Source organism: Acartia tonsa, chromosome 12 (assembly GCF_053477335.1).
Source record: "Acartia tonsa isolate MP-2025a chromosome 12, ASM5347733v1, whole genome shotgun sequence".
Classification (NCBI taxonomy): Eukaryota; Metazoa; Arthropoda; class Copepoda; order Calanoida; family Acartiidae; genus Acartia; species Acartia tonsa.
The window spans coordinates 27,867,238-27,883,697 of record NC_137271.1 but is presented as its reverse complement, the minus strand read 5'-3'; the positions used below and the strand labels follow the sequence as shown (position 1 = coordinate 27,883,697).

Here is a 16,460-nt window from a genome sequence, read left to right as displayed (position 1 = left end):
TTTACTAGTCCCCAAAGTTTTTCTTTGGGACTTTAGTGAAATTTGATTATATCGATATGTTATTTTTCCTTGTTGTTTTGCTGTTTTTTATTGTGTAATTTTGTTTGTATTGTATAATCCTAAAGCAAGAATAACTAATTTTAAGCATGGAGGGAGAGTTCAATTAATCTACAACTCTTTCTTTCCATCAATATTTATCATCCGCTAAATGCAGAAGTTCAAGAATAATACTTTAATGCCTTAGCCTTGTTTTCATTATATTTCATAGTCAAAATTGAAATATTTGAAAAAATGTTGAATCTTTGCAGAGTTTACTGGAGAAAATAAATCCATCCCGAGACCCATCTGCAGCTAAAAGGGGGGGGGGGGGCGAAAGTGACACTTTTTGAAACCAAAACTAAAAGTCAAAGGAACTCAACTAAAAAAAGTGTTACAGGTCTGAGATTTTGCATGGCAGTTGCTTTATAGGGGTACAATATGGAACTGTGAAGAAACGGCGGCGCAACCGCCGAAAACCGCCGAGAAAAGGCAACAAAAATTACGGCGGGAAACGGCGGTTTTCGGCGGTTTCGCCGCCGTTTCTTCACAGTTCCATATTGTACCCCTATAAAGCAACTGCAATGCAAAATCTCAGACCTGTAACCCTTTTTTTAGTTCAGTTCCTTTGTTGACTCTTAGTTTTGGTTTCAAAAAGTGTCACTTTCGCCCCCCCCCCCTTTAATATGCTTAGTTTTTAACAAAATTGTAATGGACTAACTTAAAACCAAACTAATTTATATGAGAGGATAGATTAATCGTAGTGATCTTATTCGTTGTTTTATTTTAGAACAATAAAAGCAAAATATTGAATTATGCACCCATTTATTGCTAATATTAATGATTTTACTGGCCGAAAAGTCCAAGATAAAAGGATTTAGCCATTTACGGGATTTTATTTTTGACAAACATACTCAACTACTTCTGCATGCATTAATGTAAAAACACTAGTTAGGGTGTTTCATGTATGTATAGAATTTTGATTAAAAATAGTATTTTCCATTTCATTTTTTGCAAAACAATCCATTTGGTTGATTGGAGTAGAGTTTTAATGTGTTTTGTTTGTTTTTTATGATTGGATTTTTTAATGGTTGTAAGTAAAATAGGTTATTTTTAATTTTAAAGGCGAAGCTACCTTTATAACTTTTTTAGGTCAGTTAAATTTTATCAACAAACTATACTAATAAGAAACTTTTATCTTCAGAAATTCAATTTTGACTTTTCTATTTCTCCAGCCAAATGGTAATGGATTTGTTGCAATTTCAAGATTATACCAAAGTTTAAAATCTCTTGGACGATTTAAAATTGCTTAACTTTACCACATAGACGGATGAATGGTCATACATAAATTGTAAACTTTCTATGAAAAAATTACCAATTAATTGATCAAATACTTTGTTGAAATCGATAATGAAATCCAAAGAATATATAAAATTGTTGAAAGATAATATCAGATGTACATGTAAGTTAGAAATAGAATTTTGACGTATGGAAATTGAATTACAGGAAATTGTCTAGAAATGTAGTTTCCAAGCAAGTACAATATTGTGTATTAGTAGTATAGCGCTGTCTCAGCAATGTGTTAAATTTTAACGCCCTACAAACAACTAACTCTTTGATTGCATAACTTTTGTAAGATTTATCAGTAAAGGGGGGGGGGGGCTATTGCAACTATCTCATAATCAGTGAGCAAATGGCACTTAGAATTTGAATTTTGATCTGAAATTTTGCATGAGTAATCCTTGGTAGGTCTATATTCCCTAAATCGAACAAAAAGTTGAAAAAGTAACGGCTCAGCCAATTAGCTGTTTTTTTGCCTATTTTTAGCAGGGTTTCGGATCTGGATCTGGATCCGGATCCGCAAGGATCCGCATATTTTTGAGTCCAAGGATCCGGATCCGCAAAAAAATGCGGATCCAGATCCGGATCCTTGGACTCAAAAAAATGCGGGAAAAATGGAAAAATCTACCTAAATTTATATAAAATCTCAGACATTCTCTTGATGAGAGCCAATCTTTAAGGTTTAGGGTAAGACTTGAAAATTAAAAGTATTTTTGACTTCAAATTAAGAATAAATATTTTTTGAAAGGTTTGGTGATTTTATTTTTATTGTCAAGGATCCGGATCCGCAAAAAATCAATGCGGATCCGAAACCCTGATTTTTAGGGCATATCTGCCATAACTTATGTAGGAATCAACTTTTTAAAACATATTTTTGCTTTAAATCATGTGAAAGAGTATTATGTGGAGATAGGTTTTGTGATGATTTGCCTTGAAAATAGTTTTAAAATGGCTAAACGGCTAAGCCGCCAGCCGTTAGCCGTTACTTTCCAACTTTTTGTTCAATCTAGGAAAAATAGACCTACCAAGGATTACTCATGCAAAATTTTAGATCAAAATTCGTATTCTAAGTGACATTTGCTCACTGATTACGAGATGGTTGCATTAACCCCCCCCCCCCTTATATTGCGAAGTCTATTCCAAAATTAGGTCTATAATTGTAGAAAAGCTTTTTCTTTTTACGTAAATATCCTTGAATTTAAAGATGATTTTAATACATTGCATTTGATGGAACGATAAGAGTTAAATTTCTAAAAGTTTAAAGGATTTGAAATTCCCCAGGTTTCTTTAAATCTGATTGTAATGGTCATTCTTTTATTTCTAGCAAATCTACATTAAACCTCTATTTGTTCGTTTGACCCTACGACTACCTTGGTAATTGGGATTTATTTAGCAGCTATATAAGATTGTGTAAGTGAGAAAGGGTAAGTTTAAAAAAAAGGATATACATACTCTCTCCAAATAGTCTAAAACCTACCCATTGATTTGAATTAATCGTATTTTCTTTTATAAGGTGTATTATGTTTTCCAGCTTTACATGTAAATTTTCTTGTTTTTATTTTTACTTTTAATTAAATTAAACTTGATATCTTTGATGCCTGACTTGAGAAAGAGGGAGCTGTAATCTGGAATACAAATAATGTTACTTAAAAACTACGTAATGAATTGAAATTTTATATTACATATTAAGATAATAGGCACACACATTTTCTTGTTGAACAATTATACCCCCCCCCCCCTTTAACATAAACTGAAAATAAGGAGGGATGGGCGGTTATTTGTTTTTTGTTTTTTACCTCAGGTTCGGTTAGGTTGATTTTAAAACGCTAGATTTAACAAATATTCTCAATAGTTAAGATGTATCCCATACAAAAAGATTATTTCTGTTTCTTTGTATTAAGCCATATTAAATTAGATTTTCTATCATTAAAACTGAGATATTAGTGGACAATTTTTTTTTGTTTTGTAATAAAACCTACATCAGAACATCAATGATCTTATCTGGTCAAAAACACAACTTTCAACTCATAGATTACAATCCTCAGGGCAAGAGGGATAGATTATTTTAAAACTAATTTTACGCATATTTTCTCTTGCTGTGTGCTCCCTAACATATATTGAGTTTTAAGGTTTTTTTTTTAATGCAACCATCAAGTAATCAACGTGCAAACGGCAGAACCGCCAGCCATTAGCCGTTACTTTACAAAATTTTTGTTCATTTAGGGAAAATAGAGACACCAAGGATTACACATCTTAAGTTTTATAAGGAAAATCTGATTCTGGTTGCATTACCCTCCCACACCCACCCATTATTTAACAAAGTTATTCAAAAACAAATAAGAATATAACAATAAACAGTTCTTTCAGTTTACTTTTTTTAAAGGCATAAAACCTTCGAATCATTAAAAAAATACCCCTCAATTCCTGTTAAAGTTCCCTTATGGACAAAGTTAAGCTTTGCTTTGAAATTAAACCTAAAGGCATGCTGATATAGTTTCGTCACAGAAATATTTTAATCTTGCTCGAAAAGTATTAAGCTGTATCTGATGATATTAAAAGACTATAGAAGTGACTATTAGAGTTTGTTCGGAAAGGAAAAAGTGCATAGAGTAAAGACTAACTTGCTAATAGATTGACAATAATAATTAATATTCTACTTGTCTACCTTCTATATATTAGTTTAACTAGCTTTTACCTGCTTACTTATCTATCTTTTTATCCCATTATATAAAGTAGTAAGCTTTTTTTGTCTGTAACGAAGGATCTCACTAATAGCTGAACCTATATGGTTCTCCTTTAGAGTGAAGCTTCTTGTAGGCCTTGAGATGGTTTTAAGCTATTTCGTTTTTATGAATAAGTCTGGGTATGGTTTTTGACTATTTTTCTGCTCTTCCATTTCCCTTTGAATATAGATACCTTAGATCCTTGGGGCGCAGCCGCTGTTATTTATATAGTCACTAGCGGCTGCGCCCCTATCATCTAGGGTATATGTATTTGAATGGTAGGGAAAAGCAGAAAAATAGATTAAAATTAACTAAAAACTTGAATCTATAAATAGAATAGCCTAAAACTATTCTTGGACTTATGTGAAGTATCCAAAAAAAGAGGCACGATTTCTCATAGAGGGGGGGGGGAGGTACCCTAAAATAGTTATTAACCTTTAAGAAGCTTTACTTTAAAAAATAAACAATGGTTTATTAACCATATAAGTCCTTCACTACTGACCGACAGACATCCTGTTGCTATAAAATTAAGTCTATAAAATATTTAGTCTTTGCTATATTGCATTTATTTACCCTTCTATTTTTAACTGTGACAGGATTTTACCAGAAATCAAAGGATATTAGAAGAAAAATTAATCTTACCCCTCCTCTTATGTGAGATTATTCCTTTTATATCCCTAAAAACCTAAAATGAAGAAAGGTTGTAGATTGATAAAAAAAAATGCCATTGTCCTCTCCCTCCCTGAGATAAAATACTAAATACATTTATTTTAACTTTTTCTAATGAATGCTTTCATGTCGTTTTAGTAGCGATGCTTCTTCAGGTATATTTTACTATTCTTAAAACTGATTAGATTAGATGTGAAATATGCTTTTGATTATCATGCCTTTAAAGTATATTCTACATAAAAATAACATTTTTGTCTTCAAATTTCTTTCAATCAAAGATATTTTTCCTTTTATATAGTACAGCATTATAGAGTTAGTGTAATGTTAATTATATTTTATATGCTGATACCCATACTGATATGGCATGAAAGGAATCGATTTTCTGTACCAATTACTTTAAAAATATGTTTTTGTTTTTAATTAAAAGCGGTGTCAATCTTTATTGCAAATTTTCTGTATTGTCCATTGTCTTCTTGTTGAGCTTTGCATTAAAGGATAAAGTCATCATTGATTGATTTTACACTAACATAAAATTAGAAGAATGGATTGATAGATTAGGCCCGGAATTTCTAAATTGACAAAAACATTTTACGAGCTAGATTACGTCTTGAAAGCATTCTCAAATTAAAATAATAGAAGGACGCATTAATTTACAAATGTTTTCCTTCAAGATTTCAGTTTGTCAAATAAACTGTTTTCTTTTTTTATATTTAAGACATAACTTCAAAATTAAACTAAAAATCACGAAGAACTGCAAACAAAAACAAAAAAGATCCTAGTTTTGAAAGAGACAATGGGTCAAAGCATATCCCCTGATCCCTTCATATAAATAATAGGATGTCCATTTGTGTGCCTGTCCGTGTGTACCAAAAGATTTCTCGAACTTATGTAACAATATGGTTCTCCTCTAATAGGTATATTAGGGTGGGTCGATTTTGGACATTTTTTTCTGAGGCCAAAGCGGGGATCTGCAAATGATTTGTATAAGTATAATACACCTCTGGATGATTTAAAATTTATCCTAAGTCTTAAAACCGCTGACGACCAGACATTCAATTGTATAGCTATTTGTAAATGGGAGTCAAAAATTTATTAAATCAGAACTATGGCTTCATGGTGCTCGCAGGAAAGGCATTGAGGAGTAGAATCAGGATCTTTTAACCGTTTCAAAAAATCTCGTTCCTAGCCTGAGAAAATCTAAAAAACCTCTACAAATTGGACAATTCTCAATAAACCTTTAAAAAATATGGTTTTTTAGTGATTTCTAAGGCTAGGAACGAGATATTTTAAAACGGACAAAAGTTCCTGATTCAGCTCCTCAAGGCCTTTTCAGGGAGTACTATAAAGCCATAGTTCTGATTCAAAAAAATTTTGAATGTCGTCTTTGCATATTAATAAGTAATCAAATAGATTTTTTAGTGGTCGCGTTCTAAAACTCAATTTTTTAAAATTCTTTTTCGGTCAGAAATGTTTTAAAGGTTAATTTTATCTGTTGCGTATCCCCTCTTTGTCTAATTCCGATATAAACCCGCCCTAAGGTATATAGCATCTTGTGAAGGTTTATAATTATTTTTGGGGAGGGTATGACCACTCTCCAAAGAGATATCGCTCCTATTATTAAATTCCCCTAACCTAATGGCGTATCAAATAAATGAAATATAAAAGCATAATTTTTTTAATTAATAAAAAAAATCATGCAAAACTAAGATATATACCTAGTAGCTTAGCTATCTTAAAAAGGGGTGAATAAACATATTTTGTTTAATAAATTCATTAGGTTGAAATCCTATAATATTTTGTTGGAAGTTAAGTGTAGCGTCAAATTACTTTACATGAATACCCTAAAAAGCTAAAGTATTTTTTAGAAGCGAAGCTTCTTCTAAATAAATATATTTTGTTTGTTATTTTTTTATATTTACATCAGGGAGATAGGAGACACTGGATTGTTAATTATTATGGCACCCATAGTTTTACAATCATGATCTCTCATTTGCTGGCTTAAAACTTTTATTAAAACTTAATTGGTTGTTTCACATTAGAAGTGTCCAAACATTTTAACTATTGATTTTAATCTTTAGACGGGATAATTTTGTTTTTTAGCATTGGGATGTACATCAATTTCTTGTCCATTGTCTTATCCCTAAAAATTCTTCACTGACAATCAAAACTTTGTTGTCTGTTGGTCATTAAGTACATTTTCTTAGTGAGAAAAAAATAAATTAACTTGCTATTTTCTTCATTGAATAGCTACGTTACATATTCACATTGTTATTCTTGTTTTAATTCTGAGGATTTTTTGCAGACTTGCTTTGCTTTGTCTAGGAGGATATAAGCCCTCTTAACATTTTAAAGACGTGGAACAATATCATAGAAAATAATAGTAGAATTTTACTAAAACTGATAATGAAATTTAGAAATATTATAATTTGATCAGACACAGTCCAGGATTCATGCTACCTACCCTGATTTTGTCATTAATTTTTTTTTGGTATACTTGTACTATCAAAGTTTAAACTCTTAGCTAAACTCTGTGGGGAGAAGAGTGATTTTTGTTATTTTATCACAAATTAAGAGAACGTCTCTTTTTAGGTTTTTTTTATATATAGGTACGGTAACTTTTCCAGTGATAATTTATCTTCTTTTGTTATATCCCTTCCAGATTGTCAAATTTAAGATTCTAGTTGCGATTTCTCCTGGAGGGTGGTGGTACCCTCCCCCAAAATAGTTTTAAACCTTCTCAGGACCTATGAGAAGCTACATTGTAAAGATAAAACATATCGGCACAAACAGACAGACACAGACATCCTGTTACTTTAGTATATACAAAAACAATCTTTCAACACTTCTTTAGAAGTAAACTTTCAAAACATTTTTTGTCATTAGAGAGTGTCTGTATTTTTCTTTCTTGAATGCCTGTTTTTATAAAGCAAAGATACTCGAAAAATACCATTGTAAATTAAATGTAAATTTTAAAGTTTTTATTACTTTGAAAAGTGTCCTCCAGTAACTTCATTATGTACCTAAGGCATTCGGGGTAGTAATTTAGACCATTATAGAAAAGGAACAATATTAGTTATATTACAAGTTATATTAATATGATTAAATAGCTTAGCTATTTTTTTTTATTAAAACAACGGAAAATAATATTTTGGCAACTTTAGCCATTTAATCTAAAAATATTTCAAAAAATAATGTTTTGAATGTTTTTAAAAAATCAATGATTTATTTTGTTTTAACGTAATGCCGGACTTTAGCGTAGACTTACATTCCTATAGTAGCTGCGCTAATAACACTACTAACATGAGATTATATTCATAAATATTCTCATTATAGAGAGAGAGAAAATAAAATTCATGGAGGCGACACAAAAAATATTTTCATTAATAAAAGGAGCACATTCTTTTAGGGGGGAAAAGCGCAGCTACTCTATATAAAAAGTATTGTTTTGATTTAATGTGTAGTAAAAAGAAAACAAATTTGCGTAATTTACAATCCTTAATGTAACAATTAAATTTTCATATAAACGATTTAATTCTAAATAATCTATAATAAAGTTTTGCTTTATTAAAAGGATAAGATCCTTACAATCTAAATACATATTATCTATCTAATTATGTTTACATTTAAGGGGTAGATGGATAAGACAATGAATAAAAAAATAATGTAACTTAATTATAATAAGCAAAATTATTTCTTCTAGTTAAGTAATAAATATTCATGGAAAACTTTAGACACTGATTGTTTGTAACGACAAATCAAGATTTAATTCAAGTCCCCAAACCATCGAATAAGAGAACAAGTATTAAAAAAAACATGTTTTATTTTTGTGTTTTCTTTTGATTTGAGTATATGTATGTGTTAGATTTTGTATTTAAACCAACAATGGAATACTTCATATTAATATAATTATCCATTTATTTCATGTGTATGTATATATAAGTGTAGATTAAAGGCCAATTATCCTTTAGTTTTCCCATAAACAAAACTTAATTAGACAATTATTAATTCATTTTTCAACCTTGTCTTATAAGCAGCGCGGCTACTCTTCAACTAGAATAATGACTTGTACAGTATTTTCCTTGTTTTTCAACATATCAAAAAATATTTTTAATCTAAAAAGTCATAATTGAATAGTTAATTGATAGTTCAATTGATTTTTATATTTTTCTTCTAAAATGTTGTTAGCTTTACAGCATTACTTATAAAGGAAATTTTCCGGAGTTTTCCCTCAAAGTGCCTTGTTGAGAACACAAAAATTATCGCTTATTTAAAAAATACTTTATTTGATACTTTATACTTTCACTAGCGGTTGCGTCCCAGCTTCAGGGGATCTGTATTTGAAAGGGTAAAAAAAGAGCAAAAAAATTGCCTAAAACTACCCCAGTACCTATTTGAAGGTTCTCTAAAATGGAGAAACTCCATCGATTCAGTAGTAAGTGTGATCTAAGCTACAGACAAAATACCGTACTTTTTTATGTAACAGGAGGTGTAAAGGTTCTCTAAAATGGAGAACCCTCTCGGTTCAGTAGTTAATAAGATCTTAATCCATAGACAAAAATACCGAACTACTTTTTATAATAGGATGTGTATAAGGTTCTCTAAAAAAAACCATTGGTTCAGTGGTTAGTGAGATCTTAAGCTGCAGAGAAAATACCGTACTATTTTTTATAATAGGATGTGTATAAGGTTCTCTAAAAGGAGAACCCCATTGGTTCAGTGGTTAGTGAGATCTTAAGCTGCAGACAAAATACCTTACTACTTTTTATAATAGGATGTGTATAATATTTATATTTCAGGTGATTAAGAAATGGGGCGAGTACTCCTACGACGTTCAATTCATCCTCCAACGGTCGCCGCTGGACCCTAACAAAACCGCCGGCGGTACCACAAACCAACAGGCGGCATTGCCGCCCAACCCATCAACATCCAACGCCAGTGGCGGTGTTGGTGTGCCTTTTTCTGGTCCTTCATTTTCCAGTCCGGAAGGCGTCAAATCTGCGCCCTGGGTTGGCGGCGATATGTCCAAGTCAGGAGCGGCGTCAGGCGGCATCTGGAAAAGTCCGCCGGTTGTAGGCGGTGTTGTTGGCGGGAGTAATCGAATAAAACCGGATGCTGCAAGGTTAAGTCCGGATTCAGGTTAGTTAGATCATTAACTTTTTTTCATGGTCATATTTCTAAATTCTTAGTGTAAAGGGGGGAGGGGGTGATGGACCCCAACGTTAAATATCTTTATACCTAACCTAGACTAAATCTAAACTTTTCTGATAATTTTGGAACTATCTGTTAGCCGTTTACAAGAACATCTAAACAAAGACTTATATGTTGATTGATGAAAAGTTTTCGTATCTATATTGATACTGACAATAATTTTGTATATCCCTCCCTTGAGAAATATTAGGGCGGTTAGGTTGCAGATAATAAGTTATATTTTAAAATGCGACAAATTATAAATATTGTTGCTCGTCTGCATCTTTTCATTTGTGTATAAAACTAGACTGCGGTTCACAGTAAACTGCGGTTGGTATACCCTGTATAGTTGAGATTGAATTAGCTGTATTCACTGATAACACTACTTCAATTTTCCCTACAATAAAGCACACCAACACCATCTAGTAATGTTTCCTCAATACAAAATAAAAAAAAATATTTTGAAAATCCGCAACAAAGAAGGAAATTCTGAATAAACTGCTTTTCAAATTTTCTCTAATATTTAAATTTTACTATCTACCAATGGCAGAATTTTACGATTTTCCTATTAAATAAATATTTATTTCCATCCACAATACCACAATCTAAATATTTGAGAGATAATTGTGTTTTTGATGCTTAGTTTAGGTTATGTAAGGTTTAGTATAGGTTAGGAAAGCCCCACAGGCAGAGCCTATTGGTTTTTGTCGCTCAAAAATTAAAAATAAGAAAGGGGCATGGGGTTGAAGTTGTAAAAAAACTAGATTTTTAGTGAAAAGACCAAATAATTTCTAAAAAGGATTGCCTCTTCAAAAAGTTTGCTATTTTGTCATAATTTTTATTATAAAAACACTTTTACTGTATAAAAATAAACTCTCTTCTTACCTTCATATTTTTACTTTATTTACATTCGACTACATAGTCACGATAAGCGTTGCGCAGCAACTATATTTTATAGCATGCATTTACGTTTTTTCTATTTAAAGTAAATATTTTACTGTATAACAGTAAGATATTATTGATTTACACAAATATGAAAAGGAAATTTTTATTTTTGAAAGGTAGGAAAAATCATTGGATAATATCCATTATTTATTATCAAATCCTTTAGATTGAATTGAATAAACACATTTTCCTTTTAAAATCAGTTTTTCTATTAAACCTATCCTTGTTTAAAAGGTAAACTTGGTATTTTTAAGATTTATTTGATGCAAGATGAAAAAATGTGTATGGCACTCTTACACTTGGAGAACGCAGTTACTTACAACTAGGGTATGTCCTTACGTCACTCCGTCATTAACTTTTAAAATAGTTATAAATATTTAAACATAGATATTGGCTTGTAAATGTTTAACGAATATATCATATTAAATGTGTTTTTCTACAATACCTACCGAAAATGAACTTTAATGCACCAATTATCAAAAATATATCGTAGCGTTACTTATTAATTTGTCCTAGTTGTTACCCTTTTCAGAGCATACTTTTTTCTGTAATAATCATTTATCTAATTTCCAGGTATATAGGGATGGGAAAATGGATCTGAAATTTATTCTTTTCTTGTCTTTGACTTTAGGTCTTGATTAAACATAACTTTTCTGATTTTTGCTAATTTTAAGACTCTAATCTGATGTTAGAATATTTTTCTTTGTTCACGTTTTTAAAATTTGCCTTAACTAAACTACACTGTTAAAAATAATTTTTTTATTTAGTATCAATTGATACTCTGGAGAGTATTGGACCCGTAAGTACCCTACAACTATATAATTAATATATAACACTATGTAATACTATATAACACAATAATTATTACTATACAGAACCCATACATTTTTTTTAATATCGATTGATACACTCTAGGGTACTATAGAATACGCTGTAGAAAAGTTTATAAAAATAGTAATATTTTATACGTTGTAGGGTATCGGAAAATACGCTGTAGAAATGTTTCTTGATTTAGTACTATTTCATACGCTGTAGCGTATCAGACAATACGCAAGAGAATGGTTTATTAAAATAGTAACTATTCATTCGTTCTAGGGTACGAATCTGTACTGTAAAGAATAATTGAAACAGGCACCATTCGTGCACACCTCTCATGGAAGTGTTTCAATGCTTGGTCGTTTTAGACAAAGATGAAATGTTACTATTTATGCTCAGATTTATAGTTTTGTTTTTTGTAATTATGACTGACCATAGTTTTTATTTTTAAGGATAATGTTTAGTCCTAAACATCTTTAAAGTAATTTTTTTACTAAATTTACATTTAAATTAATGTTTTATGGCTCTGCTTGGTATGTTTGTTGATATAACAAAATGTATATGTACATATAATAATCATATATTATAAACTGATCTTTCATACAAAGTAAATTAGTTTCATTCCCTACAAAGTATCAAAAATTATGATAGAGGGTAACAACAATTGCGAAGGAGGGCAATGAAAAATTACTTCTACCGTATCGAATTATATTCCCAAGAGCGTATTAGACAATACTATACAGACAAATACATTATTTAGTACTACGTGTTACTTCAGTTTACCTAATACTTATTACAGCATTGAAAACTTCCTTGTATCGTAATGAGGTTTTTTTCCTACTACGTACGGATTGATACTATACATTAATGTGAAGAATATAGAGTATCATCTGATGCTAAAAAAAAAATTATTTTTAACAGTGTATTTAAATTTTTTTACATTCATCAGGTTTTGAAAACTATGTAGTAGGCCTTTAAAATTGAATTGCCATTGCCTTATCTCTATATCCCTACTATTGCACATAGTCTTTAGAACATTTTATCTTAAGAAAACCTAATTTTCCTATACTTTTCCTACAACACTAAAGTACTAGTACTATTGAAATATTTTATCATTTACTTTGTTGTTGACAATGACAGCATTATATTCTACGTGCATTTATGTTGATGTTAACATCCACAAGTAGTAAAGCTTATAAATTTGCTATTTAAGCAACTCAATAAACAAGCAGTCGGAGTAGGTTAGAACAAAATTCATCCTTCTATTAAATATATCTTCATTCTGCCTATCCCTGTGAAGAATCTAGTTTTATAAGATGAAGAAAAAAATAGTTAAGATTTTAAATAGACGTAATTAATCATATGTTCGCTTTTCTGCCCTAAAGCATTGTCAAGGACTTGTAATAAGGATCAGGTGTTTACATAAAAAAAGTTTAGGAAAATATAATACCTATCAATTTTTTTTTTGGGGGGGGGATATTTTCATATGGAGGTTCAGTCATCATAATAAAAAACTACAAGGTTGAATTTTAAACTAGATGTTTCATTAGGTGTTTTAAGATTTTTCAATATGACTTACTAAATTTTTTTGTTGTGATTGGACATATCTGTGTTTAAATAGGTTGTTTAAAGTTAATGTTTTTAGCCAATTTGGAACCTCAATTTAATATTTTTAAAAGCTGTTTAAAGGGTTTGAAAAAGGTCATTAAAAAGAGTGGGATAGAGTAGTCACTCTATAACTATGACCGTTTTACCGTACGCTAACCTCTATTAAAAAGAATTACTAGGTTTTGCGATTATTTCTTTGGCATTATTTTTAAAAACGTTTTTCTGTAATGTTTTGTTACAATTTTGAACTTAATTTTACCTCTTAAAATGTAAATGACTTTAGAGTTAAACAAAACATAAATTTCAACTCCTAAACTTTTTATTTGTCTAAATTAGACTTTTAAGTTTAAATTTCTAATTTGTCTTCTTGTAAGTTTAAAGAGAACATCTTTATTTCAAATTTTCAAATACGTGTGTCCTAATCAGTCTGTGTAATCTATAAAGGTGGGTAAATGATTCCTATTCCTACTTTGTCAGATATCTAACTTGGGGGGGGGGGGGGGGGGGGTCTATTTGGTCCCTCTTGTTAATCTGGTAAGTAAAGGCTTTAACATAATGGCCGTAACCCGCGATCGCAGCTCAAGACGTAGCGCATCCGCTCGTCGCCGGGGAAGTCACATTGAAAATGGTTCCTATTGCTGCTATGTCAGGTGTGCGATAATAAATAGTAGGAGTAGGGGGAATGCCTTGGCCCATAAACAGGCGCAAATCATTATCTTGCACAGTTAGGACTTCTCAGACAAAGGTCGTGCAATCAAAGGGTTGGTTGTCTGATGGATGTTACTTAATCTAATATCCTTGTGCGTTAGAGTTTCGCATCCCGTCGCACGCAGATGCTGCTCTGGATTTTCTACATGATCACTTAAAATCGATGGAGAAATCCGCCCTTAATAATGGTAATAACATTATGGCCGAATGAGTGTCTGTTGGGCACCATACAAACCAAATATTCCCAAAGGAAGACTATTTTGAATTTCAATTTTCAATTATAATCTTTTGTTAGCAATTCAGAAATAACGCAACATTTTTGTCGTTATATAAAACTAATTGCTGCAGTGTCTTATTAAATATTTTGCCAGACCTTAGAAATAACATTCAGACATTACGTCAGTGCTTAATTGTTTCACAATTCTAAATTCATTTGGAAAAAACGCTTTGAAATCCTATATTTGAGATAATTTCCTTTGAAAGATTAAACGAAATTCTTCAATTTAGTTTATGAATTGTTTAAATACGTTGCCTTTGACTAACAAATGCCCTATAAGTCTAGAGGCGAAGTAACTATCTAAAGGGAGAGGGTACATTGGAATGTAAATTATATTAGTACCCAAAGTTGTACAAACACATCATCACATTTGTTAGCTTAAAAGTGTTAGTATTAAATTTTTTTCGAATGGTTCTAATCTGTTAGTACTTTCCGCCAGTAATTACTACATAAAGGGTAATGTTGTGGATCATGATTGGGGATGTACATCAATATATCGTCCGCTGTTTTATCCCTGAATATTTGAAATTAATGTTATGAAACTAATCAATGGCGTTGTTTAGGTCAAGGTTCTGACCCGACGGGATCTGATTCCAGCAACTTCTCATCTGACGTGGAAAAGTCTAAAACCGGTCACAACCGGCCATCTGACAGACAACCAACAACATCAACTAGTCATCTCCCGCCCCAGGGATATCAACCACAAGGTATGATAGGCTTCATATCTTACTATCTCACAATAAACAAGCGAAGCAATTCTTTGAAAATTTCAGTAAAAATTTTCATTTAATTTTGATTGACTAATCTGCAATAGTAGGAAAAAGAATAGTTGCATGAAGTGCATTTAACAAGTTTGGGTACTTTGAGTAGAAAACCTTTATTACATAGAATAAGAAAAAAAATAGGCACCAATAAAATAGTCGTGCAACTACCCCTTTGAATAATTCATACAGATGAACTGTCTCTGATTATAAAAAAACTTAGCTTAAAAAAAAACATGACTAACACAAAAAATGAAATATATGAAACTTGAGGAACGTAAGAGTCATATTTCAAAAGAAATAATATTTCTATTTTATAATAAAATCTTTCCCCCGATTTTTGTTTGATGTCTTACATGGTTTGATACTCTGTTTCGCTTTTTTGACATGTTTCTATATTACTTTTTGTTTTAAGTAATTTAATGTATGAACTAGTTTTCTAATATTCATAAGAATTAAAGTGCAGCAGAATAAAGCACATTAAAGTTATTTCTACATTTTTTATTTTTGTAGGTTGGCCGCGCACCTACAAGTCTGCCTCACCCGCCGACCAATACCCGCCTTACCCCGCCGCCTCCGGAGAATATGGTTACACCCGACATTTCCGGGGAGCCACCGGTGGACCACCTCCTCCGCCGGCCTACAGACACCCGCCTAACCCCGCTGGCGGCGGGAGTATTCCGCCGATTTCCTCGTCTTCTCAACATGTCAGAAATGCTAGTCCAGCCGGAGGCGCCGTTAATTCAGCTTTGAATTCCAGCGGCGGAAGTGGAAATGTGGAACCACCGCCGTACCGCGACCCGCCCCCACCGCCGCCGGGATCACACGCCCGTGGTGGACCGCCCATCCCAACGTCGCCGACACAACAACGGCGGGGAGGTGGTGGTAACGGTGCTCTAGGTCTTCCACCCTCCGCCTCTAACCATCCTTACTACCAGCCACATTCTCCGACGCCGCCGCGAGGCAGTGAAGGCGGTAGCCGAGGTTATTATTCAGCAATGGGCGGACGGCCACCCCACTACTCTCCACCCCCTAATCATAGAGAATTGCGGGGGGCGGGAAGTTTACACCATGTGAAAAGCGGATCGCCCGGACGGTCGTTGGCGCATAGAAGTAATTCGGGTGCCGGAGCTCATGGTATGAGCCCTGCCCGGGGTCATACGTCCCCGCCTGGAGTACAGAGAGCTGGAGCTTGGCTGCATGTAAGTATTTTGTACCTTGTTGTAGAGCAACCGCGCTTTAGTTTTAAGTTCTATAAAAATCTAAGAAATTGAAGATTTCATTTATTTTAACTTTCTAAAAAAAAAATTTAAAAATAAAAATGAATATCGTTGGAATAGTTATTTCTCGCATCGTATTATAAACGGCTTTCCGCGGATATAGAATGTA

General features: G+C 32.2%; 1 protein-coding gene across 2 annotated transcripts in view; it reads left to right on the top strand.

The window, feature by feature from the left end:
* Window positions 1-16,460, top strand: part of RASSF8 (ras association domain-containing protein 8) — a 204,355-nt gene that overhangs the window by 96,179 nt on the left and 91,716 nt on the right. For both annotated transcript variants that reach the window (XM_080180126.1, XM_080180125.1), the window contains exons 4-6: window positions 9,566-9,905; window positions 14,874-15,017; window positions 15,585-16,273. In XM_080180126.1, coding sequence (XP_080036252.1) covers window positions 9,566-9,905; window positions 14,874-15,017; window positions 15,585-16,273 — 1,173 coding nt within the window. The remainder of the gene's footprint in view (window positions 1-9,565; window positions 9,906-14,873; window positions 15,018-15,584; window positions 16,274-16,460) is intronic.